The sequence below is a fragment of the Hemibagrus wyckioides genome, linkage group LG20, assembly GCF_019097595.1.
Source record: "Hemibagrus wyckioides isolate EC202008001 linkage group LG20, SWU_Hwy_1.0, whole genome shotgun sequence".
NCBI classification, from domain to species: domain Eukaryota; kingdom Metazoa; phylum Chordata; class Actinopteri; order Siluriformes; family Bagridae; genus Hemibagrus; species Hemibagrus wyckioides.
The window spans coordinates 2,540,147-2,561,362 of NC_080729.1; the positions used below are offsets into that span (position 1 = coordinate 2,540,147).

The 21,216-nt window shown below is 40.9% G+C and overlaps 2 protein-coding genes across 4 annotated transcripts; both read right to left on the reverse strand.

Moving 5' to 3' along the window:
- Positions 1-1,001: 1,001 nt before the first annotated feature.
- selenop2 (selenoprotein P2) lies at positions 1,002-5,085 on the reverse strand. 2 transcript variants are annotated; one of them, XM_058418192.1, is made up of 5 exons: positions 4,946-5,085; positions 4,586-4,865; positions 3,483-3,608; positions 3,292-3,400; positions 1,002-3,214 (listed from the first exon to the last, which is right to left on the reverse strand). In XM_058418192.1, the coding sequence occupies exons 2-5, from the start codon at positions 4,801-4,803 to the stop codon at positions 2,978-2,980; spliced, it is 690 nt and encodes a 229-aa protein (XP_058274175.1). In that variant the 5' UTR covers positions 4,804-4,865; positions 4,946-5,085; the 3' UTR covers positions 1,002-2,977. The 2 variants fall into 2 exon arrangements, with proteins under 2 accessions (XP_058274175.1, XP_058274174.1); XM_058418191.1 differs by having other exon boundaries at positions 3,483-3,695.
- A 12,283-nt stretch (positions 5,086-17,368) lies between these two features.
- On the reverse strand, positions 17,369-20,881 carry si:ch73-382f3.1 (uncharacterized protein LOC100151273 homolog). 2 transcript variants are annotated; one of them, XM_058418190.1, is made up of 4 exons: positions 20,305-20,881; positions 19,731-19,890; positions 19,375-19,544; positions 17,369-19,163 (listed from the first exon to the last, which is right to left on the reverse strand). In XM_058418190.1, the coding sequence occupies exons 1-4, from the start codon at positions 20,452-20,454 to the stop codon at positions 18,789-18,791; spliced, it is 855 nt and encodes a 284-aa protein (XP_058274173.1). In that variant the 5' UTR covers positions 20,455-20,881; the 3' UTR covers positions 17,369-18,788. The 2 variants fall into 2 exon arrangements, with proteins under 2 accessions (XP_058274173.1, XP_058274172.1); XM_058418189.1 differs by having other exon boundaries at positions 19,375-19,547.
- Between the last annotated feature and the right edge of the window lie 335 nt (positions 20,882-21,216).

A 21,216-nucleotide genomic window follows, 5' to 3' on the forward strand; every position in this document is an offset into this window, starting at 1 on the left:
TAAGGGGTCGAGCCCAACCCCTGAAAAACAACACCTGAATTTAATGATTTGGAGGAGTGTCCCAAAACTTTTGGCAATATAGTGTATGTGACTCACCCACCATACAGTACACGTTCCTGTGAGCGATCTGTTACTATAGAAACGAATTAATTAAAATAATCCTGTGATTTTTTTTGCTGCGTTTTTGTACACGCAGCACAGATGAATCAATATCAGTCAGAGTAGGGCATTCCTTGAAGGAAAACACAGAGAGAATGAGGAGGAACTTCTTCCTGCAGGCTATTCAGGCCCTCAACCAGAACACCTAGAACCTGGACTTCTGGACTTCCCCCACACATGACATTCTCCCTCAGCTGATTGTCGCACACACGATAACTGCACTACTTTGCATACTCTGCACTACTCTGCACACACAATAACCACACTCACTGTACATCTTTGTGTGCACCGTCACTTTACTCCTGATATTCCTGTTACAACTGGATATCTATATTTGCCTTTTATATCTATATATTTATCTTACGTATGCACACTGTATTTATTGTCATAACAATATTTATTTTGCCATTTTATATCTACATATATGTACATATTGTATTTTTCTATATATTATATATGTTTATACATATATATGTATCCGATAACTATTGGATTTTAATAATTTATCATGTCTTTAATTTATTTACTAACTGCTATGTTAGTTTTTAGTGACTCTAAATATTTTAAGTATATATCTCTATATTTTTCATGTCCACACACTCTTTAAATTTACTCTTCTTCTTTCTTGTAGTCATAGTCAAATGTAGTCATAAAGTAGTCATAAAAAGCTTTCCACTACACGTCGTACTGTGTATGATTTCGTATGTGATAAATAAAATGTGAATTTGATTCAGCAGCGCTGTGGTGTAAATAAAAAACCATGAAATAAATTTTTTTTAAAAGGCAAATACACAGACAGACATAGTCTACATTTTGGTGGGATATTTTTTTTTATTAAGGAGAAACTATTCTCAGCATTAATACATCAATACATGATTAAATTTGGACATTAAATTGGGCTTATTAGGAAGATCATTCCTGATCCTATTAAAGCGCTGTAACACATATAAGACAACAGATAACGGGATGTAGTTGATGATGATTTCTGCAGTAAACCTCAGCTCTCAGAGGCAGCCATCTTGGACAGAAGTGTTGATGCTCCACGTGATTCCTCCTCAGCTCCACATCCACGTGCACGCCCCCGGCGCGGGTTTGATGCGCAGGCTTCATTAAGAGCAATGACGAGGAACCCAAGAGGAGCGACTCTTCACAACCATCCATCAGAGATGTTTCTCCACATGAAAGCTGATTATAGACTTACTGAGAAACGTCACTGGGTCAAAAAAAAACTCTAAAATTCCCCAAAATTCTCTTCCACAAATGTAATTAATCAACTGAGATTTTTTTTGTGTCAGAGTACGCTTTTACATTATACTGGAGCTGCAAGGCAAAGGTAACTAACTTAGCTACCAGTTCAGTGTTGTATAAAGTGCGTTTAGCCACACCCACACAATGTTTAGACATTTAGACACACCCACTCAACATTTACATCCACACAATGTGACATTTAGCCACACCCACAAACTGTTTAGACATTTAGCCACAATCACACAACATTTAGATGTTTAGCCACACCCACACAACATTTAGACATTAAGCCACACCCATACAACTTTTAGACATTTAGCCACACCCATACAACTTTTAAACATTTAGCCACACCCACACAACGTTTAGACATTTAGCCAAACTCACACAACGTTTAGACATTTAGCCACATCCACACAATGTTTAGACATTAAGCCACACCCACACAACGTTTAGACCTTTAGCCACACATATACAATGTTAAGACATTTAGCCACACCCATACAGTCTTTAGACATTTAGCCACACCCACACAATGTTTAGACATTTAGCCACACCCACACAACAATTAGACATTTAGCCACATGTTTAGACATTTAGCCACACCCATGCAACGTTTCGACATTTAGCCACACCCACACAACGTTTAGACATTTAGAAACATGTTTAGACATTTAGTCACAACCATACAACGTTTAGACATTTAGCCACATGTTTCAACATTTAGCCACACCCACACAGCGTTTTGACATTAAGCCACAATCATACAACATTTAGACATTTAGCCACACACACACAATGTTAAGACATTTAGCCACACACACACAATGTTAAGACATTTAGCCACACACACACAATGTTAAGACATTTAGCCACACACACACGATGTTAAGACATTTAGCCACACACACACAATGTTAAGACATTTAGCCACACACACACAATGTTAAGACATTTAGCCACACACACACAATGTTAAGACATTTAGCCACACATACACAATGTTAAGACATTTAGCCACACACACACAATGTTAAGACATTTAGCCACACACACACAATGTTAAGACATTTAGCCACACACACACAATGTTAAGACATTTAGCCACACATACACAATGTTAAGACATTTAGCCACACACACACAATGTTAAGACATTTAGCCACACACACACAATGTTAAGACATTTAGCCACACACACACAATGTTAAGACATTTAGCCACACACACACAATGTTAAGACATTTAGCCACACATACACATTGTTAAGACATTTAGCCACACATACACAATGTTAAGACATTTAGCCACACACACACAATGTTAAGACATTTAGCCACACACATGCAATCTTTAGACATTTAGCCACACCCACAACTGTGTACAATGCCAAAATGGTGTCTATATGCTTCTATGACTAGTTAGCTGATCTAGCACTGTAGCTCCAGTAGAATAGTAAAGAAACAGGATTAAAATACATCATCTGTTCGATGGTGAGGCGTACGATATCGTACGATAAAGCCTTGCTTCTCTCCGTTAAAGAGTCAGGCTTCTATTTCCAATGCGAATGTTAGTGTTCTGAGTCATGGTGAGTGTGTTCCTGCTCTGTGGTGGTGCTGGTGATCTGTGTGATGGCTGGATTTTGGGTGGAGCGAATCTGGCTGTAGTCATGATGATGGTAATGATGGTGATGGTGATGATGGTGATGATGATGAAGATTTGTGTTCTGCGGTTCTATTGCAGTCGTATTCTGCTCAGAACTTCTTTCTGTGGTCACGTTGCTGCTAGTTAGCTGAGTAGAGTTTAGCTATTTAAGAAAAAACAAAACATGATTAGCATTTTAATAATGACCCATGCCGGACGTTGAGATGGTCTCGTGCTCACCGTGCAGTTACAGATGTTTCCTAAGTACGTGGCTTGGATGGCCGCCTCTACATAGCGGAGGTGCAGGAAGCTGTACGGTAGCCCAATGTGAAACGTCAGATAGCCGCATCTACAGAGGACAGAGGTGGGAGTATTCAGGAAGAGGTGTGACGACTGTGACCACTCTCGTACGCTATGTCTGACTCATGTACCGATCGTAAACCAAGAAGTCGTCCTTGTCTCCCTGTAGAGTGTCCCAGATGTCGTCCTGCAGCGGGCTCTGCTGGTACACAGGGATTCCCTCTGCTGCTCGTCTCTTCAGCTGCCAGTACATGGCCCTGGAAAGAGCATCCTGTTCGTTCACGATCAGAAACGCAACGCTGGTCAGGTTTCCCCGTGCCAGCTTATCACGCAGGACTCCCATCCTGTGGTCACGAGTCAATTAACACAAGCCCAGAAATCAGTTATGTCAATTAAAAGATAATTACTCGTCATGTTTAGATCAGTGATCAGTGAATATATATATATGTAATAATAGTCGATATATATATATATATATATATATATATATATATATATATATATATATATATATATATATATATATATATATACACATGTAATAACAGTGAATAAATAAATAAACTCACAGAGCCTGTGCAGAGTGCTCATTTATCATCCAGACAAAAATATCTCATCTGTGATCATACATTTGACGCGATCTGAACCAAAATTCCTAAACGATTACATAACAGTGACGAAGTCCTTGTGTGTTTAAGTGCGTTAAAGTGCAAAAGTGCCAATCCTTTTTTTTTTTTTTTACTCAGACTATGGCTACTAAATTATTTAAGAATAATTTTTTGAATAAAATTAGTGCATATGAGAGGACCCTGTTCCTAGAACTCCTTTGGATGGATGAATGAATGATATTGTGGATAATCTGAAAGGGAAAACACTTCATTTAATATGCACTAATTTAAAATAAATAAAATAAAATAAATAAAAATAATAATAATAGTATTTGATTATTTTTTAGCAAAAAGTTATTAAAGTTAATAAATGCCTTTATAAGAGAATTGAGAAGTAAAAATATATGATAGTGTATAATATTTATCCCCAATAACAACAATCATTTCTTCCAGAAAACATGATTTAAATTTTCAACATGACTGTTTTGCTGTATTTGTACGCATCCAAAATGTGTCATTAAATTAATTTATCAGTTAAAGCCATGTTATAACATATGTATAAACATAAATGTGGTCTATGGATTAAAAATAATAGTGTGCAGATTTATCATCTATCTTAAACTTACTTAGCAGCCTGCATGAGGCAGAACTGTCAGCTGGCTTTCAGCAGCGCTACCACCACCACGTATCCCTGCAGCTCATCCATCGGAGAGTGTCCTTCAATCTCCCAGCGCGGTGCGAGCTTACAGATGGCCGACTGGCTGCTGTTTCTCTCCACTAATAACGGTGAAGCCCAGAGCAGGCCCGGGAGCGAGGCCAAGCACAAAGCTAACAGCGCTCGCATAGCTCACGTGGCTGTCCCTTCCCTTCAGAAAGGATGTGAGCTCGAATCCCTCGACGTCTACCCTACAAAACAGGCACAGTGAAAGCATCTGCACCAGAGATAAAAAATGAGTGCAATCGGCCATTTTGAGTTGAGCACATACCTCGCTTATCTTACTAGCTCTGCGTTTGGAAGAAAAACAAGTGGCGTCTGTCTGTTTAAAGCCTCGTCCAAGAGAAGCCCAACTCCCCCAAACAAACACAGCGAACCAATAGAGGAGGAGTTCAGGGGCCTCGTATCGTTACGACACCAGGATCCGGGATCAGAGCGGATCTCTTTTCAATACTTCATCATGATCATTGATCTGGTGAGAGTTGCAAAAGCAAAAGAAAAGATTAAAAGCTTAAAGATTAAACCTCGTATGGTTCGTCATATCAAACGTGATGAAAATGTTAGTGTTAAAGATTGGAGAGAGAAGCAGATTCGTCTTGAACGTTTGTTTAGGGGGACAGTTGACCACTTGTCACTGTTTGTGTGAGCTAAACATTTGCTAATCCCATCAGGTGGAAGGTTGTGAAAAACAACCGCCTTCACAAGATCCCACACAGGAGCCACACAGTTACCATTCAATTCATATCACAGATCAGTAGTGGGATCGGTACAGTAAGATCAGTAGTGAGATCAGTACAGTAAGATCAGTAGTGAGATCGGTACAGTAAGATCAGTAGTGAGATCGGTACAGTAAGATCAGTAGTGAGATCAGAACAGTAAGATCAGTAGTGAGATCAGTACAGTAAGATCAGTAGTGAGATCAGTACAGTAAGATCAGTAGTGAGATCAGTACAGTAAAATCAGTAGTGGGATCGGTACAGTAAGATCAGTAGTGAGATCATTAGTGAGATCAGTACAGTAAGATCAGTAGTGAGATCAGTACAGTAAGATCAGTAGTGGGATCGGTACAGTAAGATCAGTAGTGAGATCGGTACAGTAAGATCAGTAGTGAGATCGGTACAGTAAGATCAGTAGTGAGATCAGTACAGTAAGATCAGTAGTGAGATCGGTACAGTAAGATCAGTAGTGAGATCAGTAGTGAGATCAGTACAGTAAGATCAGTAGTGAGATCAGTACAGTAAGATCAGTAGTGAGATCGGTACAGTAAGATCAGTAGTGAGATCAGTACAGTAAGATCAGTAGTGAGCTTGGTACAGTAAGATCAGTAGTAAGATCAGTAGTGAGATCAGAACAGTAAGATCATTAGTGGGATCGGTACAGTAAGATCAGTAGTGAGATCGGTACAGTAAGATCAGTAGTGAGATCGGTACAGTAAGATCAGTAGTGAGATCGGTACAGTAAGATCAGTAGTGAGATCAGTAGTGAGATCAGTACAGTAAGATCAGTAGTGAGATCAGTACAGTAAGATCAGTAGTGAGATCAGTACAGTAAGATCAGTAGTGGGATCGGTACAGTAAGATCAGTAGTGAGATCGGTACAGTAAGATCAGTAGTGAGATCAGTACAGTAAGATCAGTAGTGAGATCAGAACAGTACGATCAGTAGTGGGATTGGTACAGTAAGATCAGTAGTGGGATCGGTACAGTAAGATCAGTAGTGGGATCAGTACAGTAAGATCAGTAGTGAGATCGGTACAGTAAAATCAGTAGTGGGATCGGTACAGTAAGATCAGTAGTGAGATCAGTAGTGAGATCAGTACAGTAAGATCAGTAGTGAGATCAGAACAGTAAGATCAGTAGTGAGATCGGTACAGTAAGATCAGTAGTGAGATCGGTACAGTAAGATCAGCAGTGAGATCGGTACAGTAAGATCAGTAGTGAGATCAGTACAGTAAGATCAGTAGTGAGATCAGAACAGTAAGATCAGTAGTGAGATCAGTACAGTAAGATCAGTAGTGAGATCAGTACAGTAAAATCAGTAGTGGGATCGGTACAGTAAGATCAGTAGTGAGATCGGTACAGTAAGATCAGTAGTGGGATCGGTACAGTAAGATCAGTAGTGGGATCGGTACAGTAAGATCAGTAGTGAGATCGGTACAGTAAGATCAGTAGTGAGATCGGTACAGTAAGATCAGTAGTGAGATCAGAACAGTACGATCAGTAGTGGGATCGGTACAGTAAGATCAGTAGTGGGATCGGTACAGTAAGATCAGTAGTGGGATCGGTACAGTAAGATCAGTAGTGGGATCAGTACAGTAAGATCAGTAGTGAGATCGGTACAGTAAAATCAGTAGTGGGATCGGTACAGTAAGATCAGTAGTGAGATCGGTACAGTAAGATCAGTAGTGAGATCGGTACAGTAAGATCAGTAGTGAGAGCAGAACAGTACGATCAGTAGTGCGATTGGTACAGTAAGATCAGTAGTGGGATCGGTACAGTAAGATCAGTAGTGGGATCAGTACAGTAAGATCAGTAGTGAGATCGGTACAGTAAAATCAGTAGTGAGATCGGTACAGTAAGATCAGTAGTGAGATCAGTACAGTTAGATCAGTAGTGAGATCAGAACAGTAAGATCAGTAGTGAGATCAGTACAGTAAGATCAGTAGTGAGATCAGTACAGTAAGATCAGTAGTGAGATCAGTACAGTAAGATCAGTAGTGAGATCAGAACAGTAAGATCAGTAGTGGGATCGGTACAGTAAGATCAGTAGTGAGATCAGTACAGTAAGATCAGTAGTGAGATCGGTACAGTAAAATCAGTAGTGAGATCGGTACAGTAAGATCAGTAGTGAGATCAGTACAGTAAGATCAGTAGTGAGATCGGTACAGTAAAATCAGTAGTGGGATCGGTACAGTAAGATCAGTAGTGGGATCATTAGTGAGATCAGTACAGTAAGATCAGTAGTGAGATCAGAACAGTAAGATCAGTAGTGAGATCGGTACAGTAAGATCAGTAGTGAGATCAGTACAGTAAGATCAGTAGTGAGATCGGTACAGTAAGATCAGTAGTGAGATCAGTACAGTAAGATCAGTAGTGAGATCGGTACAGTAAGATCAGTAGTGAGATCAGTAGTGAGATCAGTACAGTAAGATCAGTAGTGAGATCGGTACAGTAAGATCAGTAGTGAGATCAGTAGTGAGATCAGAACAGTAAGATCATTAGTGGGATCGGTACAGTAAGATCAGTAGTGAGATCGGTACAGTAAGATCAGTAGTGAGATCGGTACAGTAAGATCAGTAGTGAGATCAGTAGTGAGATCAGTACAGTAAGATCAGTAGTGAGATCAGTACAGTAAGATCAGTAGTGGGATCGGTACAGTAAGATCAGTAGTGGGATCGATACAGTAAGATCAGTAGTGGGATCAGTACAGTAAGATCAGTAGTGAGATCGGTACAGTAAATTCAGTAGTGAGATCGGTACAGTAAGATCAGTAGTGGGATCAGTACAGTGAGATCAGTAGTGAGATCAGTACAGTAAGATCAGTAGTGAGATCAGTACAGTAAGATCAGTAGTGAGATCAGTAGTGAGATCAGAACAGTAAGATCATTAGTGGGATCGGTACAGTAAGATCAGTAGTGAGATCGGTACAGTAAGATCAGTAGTGAGATCGGTACAGTAAGATCAGTAGTGAGATCAGTACAGTAAGATCAGTAGTGAGATCGGTACAGTAAGATCAGTAGTGAGATCAGTAGTGAGATCAGTACAGTAAGATCAGTAGTGAGATCAGTACAGTAAGATCAGTAGTGGGATCGGTACAGTAAGATCAGTAGTGGGATCGATACAGTAAGATCAGTAGTGGGATCAGTACAGTAAGATCAGTAGTGAGATCGGTACAGTAAAATCAGTAGTGAGATCGGTACAGTAAGATCAGTAGTGAGATCAGTACAGTAAGATCAGTAGTGAGATCAGAACAGTACGATCAGTAGTGGGATCGGTACAGTAAGATCAGTAGTGAGATCAGTACAGTAAGATCAGTAGTGAGATCAGTACAGTAAAATCAGTAGTGGGATCGGTACAGTAAGATCAGTAGTGAGATCATTAGTGAGATCAGTACAGTAAGATCAGTAGTGAGATCAGAACAGTAAGATCAGTAGTGAGATCGGTACAGTAAGATCAGTAGTGAGATCAGTACAGTAAGATCAGTAGTGAGATCAGAACAGTAAGATCAGTAGTGAGATCAGTACAGTAAGATCAGTAGTGAGATCAGTACAGTAAAATCAGTAGTGGGATCGGTACAGTAAGATCAGTAGTGAGATCATTAGTGAGATCAGTACAGTAAGATCAGTAGTGAGATCAGTGCAGTAAGATCAGTAGTGAGATCAGAACAGTAAGATCATTAGTGGGATCGGTACAGTAAGATCAGTAGTGAGATCGGTACAGTAAGATCAGTAGTGAGATCAGTACAGTAAGATCAGTAGTGAGATCAGTACAGTAAGATCAGTAGTGAGATCAGTACAGTAAGATCAGTAGTGAGATCGGTACAGTAAGATCAGTAGTGAGATCAGTACAGTAAGATCAGTAGTGAGATCAGTACAGTAAGATCAGTAGTGAGATCGGTACAGTAAGATCAGTAGTGAGATCAGTAGTGAGATCAGTACAGTAAGATCAGTAGTGAGATCGGTACAGTAAGATCAGTAGTGAGATCAGTAGTGAGATCAGAACAGTAAGATCATTAGTGGGATCGGTACAGTAAGATCAGTAGTGAGATCGGTACAGTAAGATCAGTAGTGAGATCAGTAGTGAGATCAGAACAGTAAGATCATTAGTGGGATCAGTACAGTAAGATCAGTAGTGAGATCGGTACAGTAAGATCAGTAGTGAGATCAGTACAGTAAGATCAGTAGTGAGATCGGTACAGTAAGATCAGTAGTGAGATCGGTACAGTAAGATCAGTAGTGAGATCAGTACAGTAAGATCAGTAGTGAGATCGGTACAGTAAGATCAGTAGTGAGATCAGTACAGTAAAATCAGTAGTGGGATTGGTACAGTAAGATCAGTAGTGGGATCGGTACAGTAGATCAGTAGTGGGATTGGTACAGTAAGATCAGTAGTGGGATCGGTACAGTAAGATCAGTAGTGAGATCAGTACAGTAAGATCAGTAGTGAGATCGGTACAGTAAGATCAGTAGTGAGATCAGTAGTGAGATCAGTACAGTAAGATCAGTAGTGAGATCAGAACAGTAAGATCAGTAGTGAGATCGGTACAGTAAGATCAGTAGTGAGATCAGTACAGTAAGATCAGTAGTGAGATCAGAACAGTAAGATCAGTAGTGAGATCAGTACAGTAAGATCAGTAGTGAGATCAGTACAGTAAAATCAGTAGTGGGATCGGTACAGTAAGATCAGTAGTGAGATCATTAGTGAGATCAGTACAGTAAGATCAGTAGTGAGATCAGGGCAGTAAGATCAGTAGTGAGATCAGAACAGTAAGATCATTAGTGGGATCGGTACAGTAAGATCAGTAGTGAGATCGGTACAGTAAGATCAGTAGTGAGATCGGTACAGTAAGATCAGTAGTGAGATCAGTACAGTAAGATCAGTAGTGAGATCAGTACAGTAAGATCAGTAGTGAGATCGGTACAGTAAGATCAGTAGTGAGATCAGTACAGTAAGATCAGTAGTGAGATCAGTACAGTAAGATCAGTAGTGAGATCGGTACAGTAAGATCAGTAGTGAGATCAGTAGTGAGATCAGTACAGTAAGATCAGTAGTGAGATCGGTACAGTAAGATCAGTAGTGAGATCAGAACAGTAAGATCATTAGTGGGATCGGTACAGTAAGATCAGTAGTGAGATCGGTACAGTAAGATCAGTAGTGAGATCAGTACAGTAAGATCAGTAGTGAGATCGGTACAGTAAGATCAGTAGTGAGATCAGTACAGTAAGATCAGTAGTGAGATCAGTACAGTAAGATCAGTAGTGAGATCAGAACAGTAAGATCAGTAGTGAGATCAGTACAGTAAGATCAGTAGTGAGATCAGTACAGTAAGATCAGTAGTGAGATCAGAACAGTAAGATCAGTAGTGAGATCAGTACAGTAAGATCAGTAGTGAGATCAGTACAGTAAGATCAGTAGTGAGATCAGAACAGTAAGATCAGTAGTGGGATCGGTACAGTAAGATCAGTAGTGAGATCAGTACAGTAAGATCAGTAGTGAGATCAGTACAGTAAGATCAGTAGTGGGATCGGTACAGTAAGATCAGTAGTGAGATCATTAGTGAGATCAGTACAGTAAGATCAGTAGTGAGATCAGAACAGTAAGATCAGTAGTGAGATCGGTACAGTAAGATCAGTAGTGAGATCGGTACAGTAAGATCAGTAGTGAGATCAGTACAGTAAGATCAGTAGTGAGATCGGTACAGTAAGATCAGTAGTGAGATCAGTACAGTAAGATCAGTAGTGAGATCAGTACAGTAAGATCAGTAGTGAGATCAGTACAGTAAGATCAGTAGTGAGATCAGTACAGTAAGATCAGTAGTGGGATCGGTACAGTAAGATCAGTAGTGAGATCGGTACAGTAAGATCAGTAGTGAGATCAGTACAGTAAGATCAGTAGTGAGATCAGAACAGTAAGATCATTAGTGGGATCGGTACAGTAAGATCAGTAGTGAGATCGGTACAGTAAGATCAGTAGTGAGATCGGTACAGTAAGATCAGTAGTGAGATCAGTACAGTAAGATCAGTAGTGAGATCGGTACAGTAAGATCAGTAGTGAGATCAGTAGTGAGATCAGTACAGTAAGATCAGTAGTGAGATCAGTACAGTAAGATCAGTAGTGAGATCGGTACAGTAAGATCAGTAGTGAGATCAGTAGTGAGATCAGTACAGTAAGATCAGTAGTGAGATCGGTACAGTAAGATCAGTAGTGAGATCAGTAGTGAGATCAGAACAGTAAGATCAGTAGTGAGATCGGTACAGTAAGATCAGTAGTGAGATCAGTCGTAAGATCAGTACAGTAAGATCAGTAGTGAGATCAGAACAGTAAGATCATTAGTGGGATCGGTACAGTAAGATCAGTAGTGAGATCGGTACAGTAAGATCAGTAGTGAGATCGGTACAGTAAGATCAGTAGTGAGATCAGTACAGTAAGATCAGTAGTGAGATCGGTACAGTAAGATCAGTAGTGAGATCAGTAGTGAGATCAGTACAGTAAGATCAGTAGTGAGATCAGTACAGTAAGATCAGTAGTGAGATCAGTACAGTAAGATCAGTAGTGAGATCGGTACAGTAAGATCAGTAGTGAGATCGGTACAGTAAGATCAGTAGTGAGATCAGTACAGTAAGATCAGTAGTGAGATCAGAACAGTAAGATCAGTAGTGAGATCAGTACAGTAAGATCAGTAGTGAGATCAGTACAGTAAAATCAGTAGTGGGATCGGTACAGTAAGATCAGTAGTGAGATCAGTACAGTAAGATCAGTAGTGAGATCAGTACAGTAAGATCAGTAGTGAGATCAGTACAGTAAGATCAGTAGTGAGATCCAGATCAGTAGTGAGATCGGTACAGTAAGATCAGTAGTGAGATCAGAACAGTAAGATCAGTAGTGAGATCAGTACAGTAAGATCAGTAGTGAGATCAGAACAGTAAGATCAGTAGTGAGATCAGTACAGTAAGATCAGTAGTGAGATCAGTACAGTAAGATCAGTAGTGAGATCAGTACAGTAAGATCAGTAGTGGGATCGGTACAGTAAGATCAGTAGTGGGATCGGTACAGTGAGATCAGTAGTGGGATCGGTACAGTGAGATCAGTAGTGAGATCAGTAGTGAGATCGGTACAGTAAGATCAGTAGTGGGATCGGTACAGTAAGATCAGTAGTGAGATCGGTACAGTAAGATCAGTAGTGAGATCAGTACAGTAAGATCAGTAGTGAGATCAGTACAGTAAGATCAGTAGTGAGATCAGTACAGTAAGATCAGTAGTGGGATCGGTACAGTAAGATCAGTAGTGAGATCGGTACAGTAAGATCAGTAGTGAGATCAGTACAGTAAGATCAGTAGTGAGATCAGAACAGTAAGATCAGTAGTGAGATCAGAACAGTAAGATCAGTAGTGAGATCAGAACAGTAAGATCAGTAGTGAGATCGGTACAGTAAGATCAGTAGTGAGATCGGTACAGTAAGATCAGTAGTGAGATCAGAACAGTAAGATCAGTAGTGAGATCGGTACAGTAAGATCAGTAGTGGGATCGGTACAGTAAGATCAGTAGTGGGATCGGTACAGTAAGATCAGTAGTGAGATCAGTACAGTAAGATCAGTAGTGAGATCAGTACAGTAAGATCAGTAGTGAGATCAGTACAGTAAGATCAGTAGTGAGATCAGAACAGTAAGATCAGTAGTGGGATCGGTACAGTGAGATCAGTACAGTGTTGTCAGTACAGTAAGATCAGTAGTGAGATCAGTACAGTAAGATCAGTAGTGGGATCGGTACAGTAAGATCAGTAGTGAGATCAGTACAGTAAGATCAGTAGTGGGATCGGTACAGTAAGATCAGTAGTGGGATCAGTACAGTAAGATCAGTAGTGGGATCGGTACAGTAAGATCAGTAGTGGGATCAGTACAGTAAGATCAGTAGTGGGATCGGCACAGTGAGATCAGTAGTGAGATCAGTAGTGAGATCAGTACAGTAAGATCAGTAGTGAGATCAGTACAGTAAGATCAGTAGTGAGATCAGTACAGTAAGATCAGTAGTGAGATCGGTACAGTAAGATCAGTAGTGAGATCAGTACAGTAAGATCAGTAGTGGGATCGGTACAGTAAGATCAGTAGTGAGATCGGTACAGTAAGATCAGTAGTGAGATCAGTACAGTAAGATCAGTAGTGGGATTGGTACAGTAAGATCAGTAGTGGGATCGGTACAGTAAGATCAGTACAGTAAGATCAGTAGTGAGATCAGAACAGTAAGATCAGTAGTGAGATCAGAACAGTAAGATCAGTAGTGAGATCAGAACAGTAAGATCAGTAGTGAGATCGGTACAGTAAGATCAGTAGTGAGATCGGTACAGTAAGATCAGTAGTGAGATCAGAACAGTAAGATCAGTAGTGAGATCGGTACAGTAAGATCAGTAGTGGGATCGGTACAGTAAGATCAGTAGTGGGATCGGTACAGTGAGATCAGTAGTGAGATCAGTACAGTAAGATCAGTAGTGAGATCAGTACAGTAAGATCAGTAGTGAGATCAGAACAGTAAGATCAGTAGTGGGATCGGTACAGTAAGATCAGTAGTGGGATCGGTACAGTGAGATCAGTACAGTGTTGTCAGTACAGTAAGATCAGTAGTGAGATCAGTACAGTAAGATCAGTAGTGGGATCGGTACAGTAAGATCAGTAGTGAGATCAGTACAGTAAGATCAGTAGTGGGATCGGTACAGTAAGATCAGTAGTGGGATCAGTACAGTAAGATCAGTAGTGGGATCGGCACAGTGAGATCAGTAGTGAGATCAGTAGTGAGATCAGTACAGTAAGATCAGTAGTGAGATCAGTACAGTAAGATCAGTAGTGAGATCAGAACAGTAAGATCAGTAGTGAGATCGGTACAGTAAGATCAGTAGTGAGATCAGTACAGTAAGATCAGTAGTGAGATCAGTACAGTAAGATCAGTAGTGAGATCAGAACAGTAAGATCAGTAGTGGGATCAGTACAGTAAGATCAGTAGTGAGATCAGAACAGTACGATCAGTAGTGGGATTGGTACAGTAAGATCAGTAGTGGGATCGGTACAGTAAGATCAGTAGTGGGATCAGTACAGTAAGATCAGTAGTGAGATCGGTACAGTAAAATCAGTAGTGAGATCGGTACAGTAAAATCAGTAGTGGGATCGGTACAGTAAGATCAGTAGTGAGATCAGTAGTGAGATCAGTACAGTAAGATCAGTAGTGAGATCAGAACAGTAAGATCAGTAGTGAGATCGGTACAGTAAGATCAGTAGTGAGATCAGTAGTGAGATCAGTACAGTAAGATCAGTAGTGAGATCAGAACAGTAAGATCATTAGTGGGATCGGTACAGTAAGATCAGTAGTGAGATCGGTACAGTAAGATCAGTAGTGAGATCGGTACAGTAAGATCAGTAGTGAGATCAGTACAGTAAGATCAGTAGTGAGATCAGTACAGTAAGATCAGTAGTGAGATCGGTACAGTAAGATCAGTAGTGAGATCAGTAGTGAGATCAGTACAGTAAGATCAGTAGTGAGATCAGTTCAGTAAGATCAGTAGTGAGATCGGTACAGTAAGATCAGTAGTGAGATCAGTACAGTAAGATCAGTAGTGAGATCAGTACAGTAAGATCAGTAGTGAGATCAGTTCAGTAAGATCAGTAGTGAGATCGGTACAGTAAGATCAGTAGTGAGATCAGTAGTGAGATCAGTACAGTAAGATCAGTAGTGAGATCAGAACAGTAAGATCAGTAGTGAGATCAGTAGTGAGATCAGAACAGTAAGATCATTAGTGGGATCGGTACAGTAAGATCAGTAGTGAGATCGGTACAGTAAGATCAGTAGTGAGATCGGTACAGTAAGATCAGTAGTGAGATCGGTACAGTAAGATCAGTAGTGAGATCGGTACAGTAAGATCAGTAGTGAGATCAGTAGTGAGATCAGTACAGTAAGATCAGTAGTGAGATCAGTACAGTAAGATCAGTAGTGAGATCAGTACAGTAAGATCAGTAGTGAGATCAGTACAGTAAGATCAGTAGTGGGATCGGTACAGTAAGATCAGTAGTGAGATCGGTACAGTAAGATCAGTAGTGAGATCAGTACAGTAAGATCAGTAGTGGGATTGGTACAGTAAGATCAGTAGTGGGATCGGTACAGTAAGATCAGTACAGTAAGATCAGTAGTGAGATCAGAACAGTAAGATCAGTAGTGAGATCAGAACAGTAAGATCAGTAGTGAGATCAGAACAGTAAGATCAGTAGTGAGATCGGTACAGTAAGATCAGTAGTGAGATCGGTACAGTAAGATCAGTAGTGAGATCAGAACAGTAAGATCAGTAGTGAGATCGGTACAGTAAGATCAGTAGTGGGATCGGTACAGTAAGATCAGTAGTGGGATCGGTACAGTGAGATCAGTAGTGAGATCAGTACAGTAAGATCAGTAGTGAGATCAGTACAGTAAGATCAGTAGTGAGATCAGAACAGTAAGATCAGTAGTGGGATCGGTACAGTAAGATCAGTAGTGGGATCGGTACAGTGAGATCAGTACAGTGTTGTCAGTACAGTAAGATCAGTAGTGAGATCAGTACAGTAAGATCAGTAGTGGGATCGGTACAGTAAGATCAGTAGTGAGATCAGTACAGTAAGATCAGTAGTGGGATCGGTACAGTAAGATCAGTAGTGGGATCAGTACAGTAAGATCAGTAGTGGGATCGGCACAGTGAGATCAGTAGTGAGATCAGTAGTGAGATCAGTACAGTAAGATCAGTAGTGAGATCAGTACAGTAAGATCAGTAGTGAGATCAGAACAGTAAGATCAGTAGTGAGATCGGTACAGTAAGATCAGTAGTGAGATCAGTACAGTAAGATCAGTAGTGAGATCAGTACAGTAAGATCAGTAGTGAGATCAGAACAGTAAGATCAGTAGTGGGATCAGTACAGTAAGATCAGTAGTGAGATCAGTACAGTAAGATCAGTAGTGGGATCGGTACAGTAAGATCAGTAGTGAGATCGGTACAGTAAGATCAGTAGTGGGATCAGTACAGTAAGATCAGTAGTGAGATCAGTACAGTAAAATCAGTAGTGAGATCAGTACAGTAAGATCAGTAGTGGGATCGGTACAGTAAGATCAGTAGTGAGATCGGTACAGTAAGATCAGTAGTGGGATCAGTACAGTAAGATCAGTAGTGAGATCAGTACAGTAAGATCAGTAGTGAGATCAGTACAGTAAGATCAGTAGTGGGATCGGTACAGTAAGATCAGTAGTGAGATCGGTACAGTAAGATCAGTAGTGAGATCAGTACAGTAAGATCAGTAGTGAGATCGGTACAGTAAGATCAGTATTGAGATCAGAACAGTAAGATCAGTAGTGGGATCGGTACAGTAAGATCAGTAGTGGGATCAGTACAGTAAGATCAGTAGTGAGATCAGTACAGTAAGATCAGTAGTGGGATCGGTACAGTAAGATCAGTAGTGAGATCAGTACAGTAAGATCAGTAGTGGGATCGGTACAGTAAGATCAGTAGTGGGATCGGTACAGTGAGATCAGTACAGTGTTGTCAGTACAGTAAGATCAGTAGTGAGATCAGTACAGTAAGATCAGTAGTGGGATCGGTACAGTAAGATCAGTAGTGAGATCAGTACAGTAAGATCAGTAGTGAGATCAATACAGTGAGATCAGTACAGTGTTGTCAGTACAGTAGTGTGATCAGTACAGTAGTGAGATCAGTACAGTGAGATCAGTACAGTGTTGTCAGTACAGTAGTGAGATCAGTACAGTGAGATCAGTACAGTGAGATCAGTACAGTAGTGTGATCAGTACAGTGTTATCAGCTCAGTGTGATCAGTACAGTGTGACCAGTAGTGTGATCAGTACAGTAGTGTGATCATTTCAGTAAGACCAGTAGTGAGATCAGTACAGAGAGATCAGTTCAGTGTGATTAGTTCAGTGATCAGTAAAAAGTAAAGAGCAAGTAAATGTTCTGTACTTTTATTTATAATTTTTTATTCTGTGTAACCTCGTTGTGATGAACCATGTTTTGGACGTTTTCATACATTTTGCAGTTTTATATTTGAAATAAAATTTCTCCTACACGATTATTCGAGCTCCTGCTCCGCCATTTCGGTGTTGTTATTTTCTTTTCTTTAGTCCTCTGTACTAATACACACCATCATGCTCCTTCAGCTAGAAACAGAAACAGTGCCGTACGTAACGACTGTGAGATGTCAGAAAGATCCGGGATTTTAATTAAAAAAGGCATCATAGTTTTTATCCACTTATAGTTACATTTAATGAAAAAGTAGACGTTTCTTTGTTCTCTTCTCATAAAGTGTAATCTCTGTCCTGATGATGTTCCTGCTTTTATTTCTGACCGTTCCAAAGATCTGACACTGGAGACTCCTTCCATAAACGACCAATAAACATCTCCTCACAGGATCATGTGGAGCTTCAGTCCCAATGAGTGAGCCGTTACTATAGAAACAATGAGAACGCACATATTAATGATAAATAAAGCTATGATTTATGGCTGGCAGAGCTGCTGTTCTAGAAAATTAATCAACATCTTCTGACTAAGCAGAGTCCGCAATTCTGACCGATCACAGTCCGCAATTCTGACCGATCACCGTCTGCAATTCTGACCGATCACAGTCCGCAATTCTGACCGATCACAGTCCGCAATTCTGACCGATCACCGTCTGCAATTCTGAGCGATCAGAGTCCGCAATTCTGACCGATCACCGTCTGCAATTCTGACCGATCACAGTCCGCAATTCTGACCGATCACAGTCCGCAATTCTGACCGATCAGAGTCCGCAATTCTGACCGATCACCGTCTGCAATTCTGAGCGATCAGAGTCCGCAATTCTGACCGATCACCGTCCGCAATTCTGACCGATCACAGTCCGCAATTCTGAGCGATCAGAGTCCGCAATTCTGACCGATCACCGTCTGCAATTCTGAGCGATCAGAGTCCGCAATTCTGACCGATCACCGTCCGCAATTCTGACCGATCACAGTCCGCAATTCTGAGCGATCACAGTCCGCAATTCTGAGCGATCAGAGTCCGCAATTCTGACCGATCACCGTCCGCAATTCTGACCGATCACAGTCCGCAATTCTGAGCGATCAGAGTCCGCAATTCTGACCGATCACAGTCCGCAATTCTGAGCGATCAGAGTCCGCAATTCTGAGCGATCAGAGTCCACAATTCTGACCGATCAGAGTCCACAATTCTGACCGATCAGAGTCCACAATTCTGACCGATCAGAGTCCGCTGTCGTGCAATAAATAAACATTTACATGATGAGAAAAAAAATAAAATGCTAAAGCCTGTGTGCTTATATGCGAAGTCGTAGTAGTTTATTCAGTCAAAAATAAAAACACACACACAAACAAACAAAACAAGCCAGTCTTATGTCATCATTCCGATCAGTCCTTCGTCACTGGTCGCATTTTCGTCAGGACTGTCGCAGGCGGTGATGATCCCCAGCCCGAGTTCTGCCAGGTCCTCCTGCATGCTCGCGCTCATCATCATTTTGGGTTCGAGTCGGTTACACAGGGTCCGGTACGAGGGCAGCGGGTAGCCGAGCTCTCTCAGGAACTCATATCCTTTGACGCCGACGGCACAGCGGATCTTCCGGGCGGTCAGGACAGTGTCGTGGGACCAGACAGCACGGCGTGATCGCTTGGTCAGCGTCAGAGCTCGGATCTGGTCCTCGAACAGGAACATCTGCAGTCCTTTCTCCATCCTGCTGAGCCTGTGCAAGCGCTTCTTCATCTCCTCCACCTGTGAAAAACAAAACCAGGAGCGTTTACTACACTGTCAGGTCATCAGTGTGTATGCAAATCGTTATACGATCTCACTCTCTCGTCTGATTGGCTGTCGCTCCTGCCGCTCACAGTGTAGTCAGACTTCTGAGCAGGTCTATGATGTATATTTATGCAGTTTTTTGACATGTTCATGGTTTTTGTTAGAAGGTGACTGTATTTGAGCTGACCTCTCTCTGCAGCCTGGCTGTGTGCTGCTGCTGCTGCTCCAGCTGTGTTTTATAATGTTGACACAGAGAACACGGCCGCTCTTCCTCTGCTCTCTGCAGCTCGTCTTCCTCGAACTCCGCTCTCGGCTGCCGGCGAGCGTAACCATGATCGCCAAACTTTAATTCTTTCTCTGCTGAATACAATATCAGTTTTTTCGACAGCATTACAGTTCACATTACAGCTGAGAAAGCCATACTAGCATCTAATACCTGGTTTTAATATTGGAATCAGATGCTAGGATATATCAGATTTATACATTACATTTATATCAGTTTTTATTCCTTCATACACCCAGGTGTAAAAGCGAGCCCTTTACCTGGCTCAGGTTTCAGAGGCAGGGTGGAGTGTGTGTGCTGGGCGATGGGCGACGGCGGGTTCGGGACGTTGAACAGTGTGGGAACTGCGTTGGGTTTCAATTTCCTTCCTCCTGTCGGTGACCTGGCGATTTCTTCGAACTGACTTTCCTCGAAATGATCCTGCAAACAATCAAGAAAAGATTTATTCTAAAACAAGGACAGAGTAAGCATGATTATGAAAGCTAGATACAATATTAGAGTAATATTAGGCTAAACACGTGACCAGCGCAGCCATCTTGGAGGGTCGACTTGCATTGAGTTTCTGAGAAATGTTAAGATTTATTCAGGGTGAACTTTAATCTAGATTTATAGCTGAAGTTTATATGACTGAACACATATTTCGGGAATAAACGTTAAATATAACTCTAGTTGCAGTCGCTTAATCAAAGTAGACACCCATCCTTTTCATAGACATGCATTAGTTTCTGAGCTAATCTGGACCTTTCCAATATGGCGGACTAGTTGACGTATTGCACATTTACTGTTTTTGCTCTCGACTGGAAAACATTTCCTCTCGTTTATGGTTCCACTTGCCTGGCAGAGTCTGGAGCACGGGGTTGGCACGAAGTCCCTTCGACAGTTTATCAGCCACTTTCTCATCCGAATCGGATCTTTTGGAAAACGGAAAAGTTGCTTTCCGATGGTTGTCGAATTGGAGCAATTCGGAGCAGAACATCCACCCATTGTTTTAGCCAAATTATCTTAGCGATATTCTCTCTACCCGTTTTCATGCAAATCCCACCCCTAGTGCGCTAGGATTGGAAGGCAGTACTGTGAACCGTGATCTGATTGGCGGACGTTCTATGTAAATGAATTCTAGCCAATCACATCGAACGTCCCAAAAACGGTCAGGGAAAAAAATAAAGATTAGCAACAATTAGCTATTAACAACCTGGCACGTCGTTAGATAACTATATTCTGCCTGTCAGTCATATAATCGTTTAAATAAAACAACTTAAAAATTGTTGCCGTTCATAACACGCATTACAAGCACATGTCAGATCATATATATTCCTAAACAAGACAAATATTCCTTGGCAAAGAAGTGCAAAACTGAGTTTCTTTGAGCCAAAATGGCGCCTGTGTTTTTCTCCACAGCCAACGTTAATAACATCTTACTGTTAGTTGTTCATATTATTGCCCGGAGAAATTTTTTAAATGACTGAAGATATAATCGTACATAATAATGCAACGTCACCAAACGAGTCTTCATTATCGTTTTATTATCATCATACCATTCACATTTACTTCTAAAAAATAAAAAAAATTAAATAAAATAAAAAAATTGTGCGCTTTAAAAAACAAAAGGCAGCTAACGCGGTCACCTTTTTTTAAGGACCCTCAGGACAAAACTCAAATGGCGTAATATCCCCTACATAAGTGCGCTTATATAGTACAAAAATAATGTGTTTTTACGCCCTAGGTAGGGCACTCCGTGGTTAAAGT

Coding starts and splice junctions, on each gene's coding strand:
- si:ch73-382f3.1 (XM_058418189.1), bottom strand. CDS start 20,454: ATGGGTGGATGTTCTGCTCCGAATTGCTCCAATTCGACAACCATCGGA. Junction 19,548..19,730: donor GCCTCTGAAACCTGAGCCAG/GTAAAGGGCTCG, acceptor TATTGTATTCAG/CAGAGAAAGAATTAAAGTTT. Junction 19,164..19,374: donor CAGCCAGGCTGCAGAGAGAG/GTCAGCTCAAAT, acceptor TGTTTTTCACAG/GTGGAGGAGATGAAGAAGCG.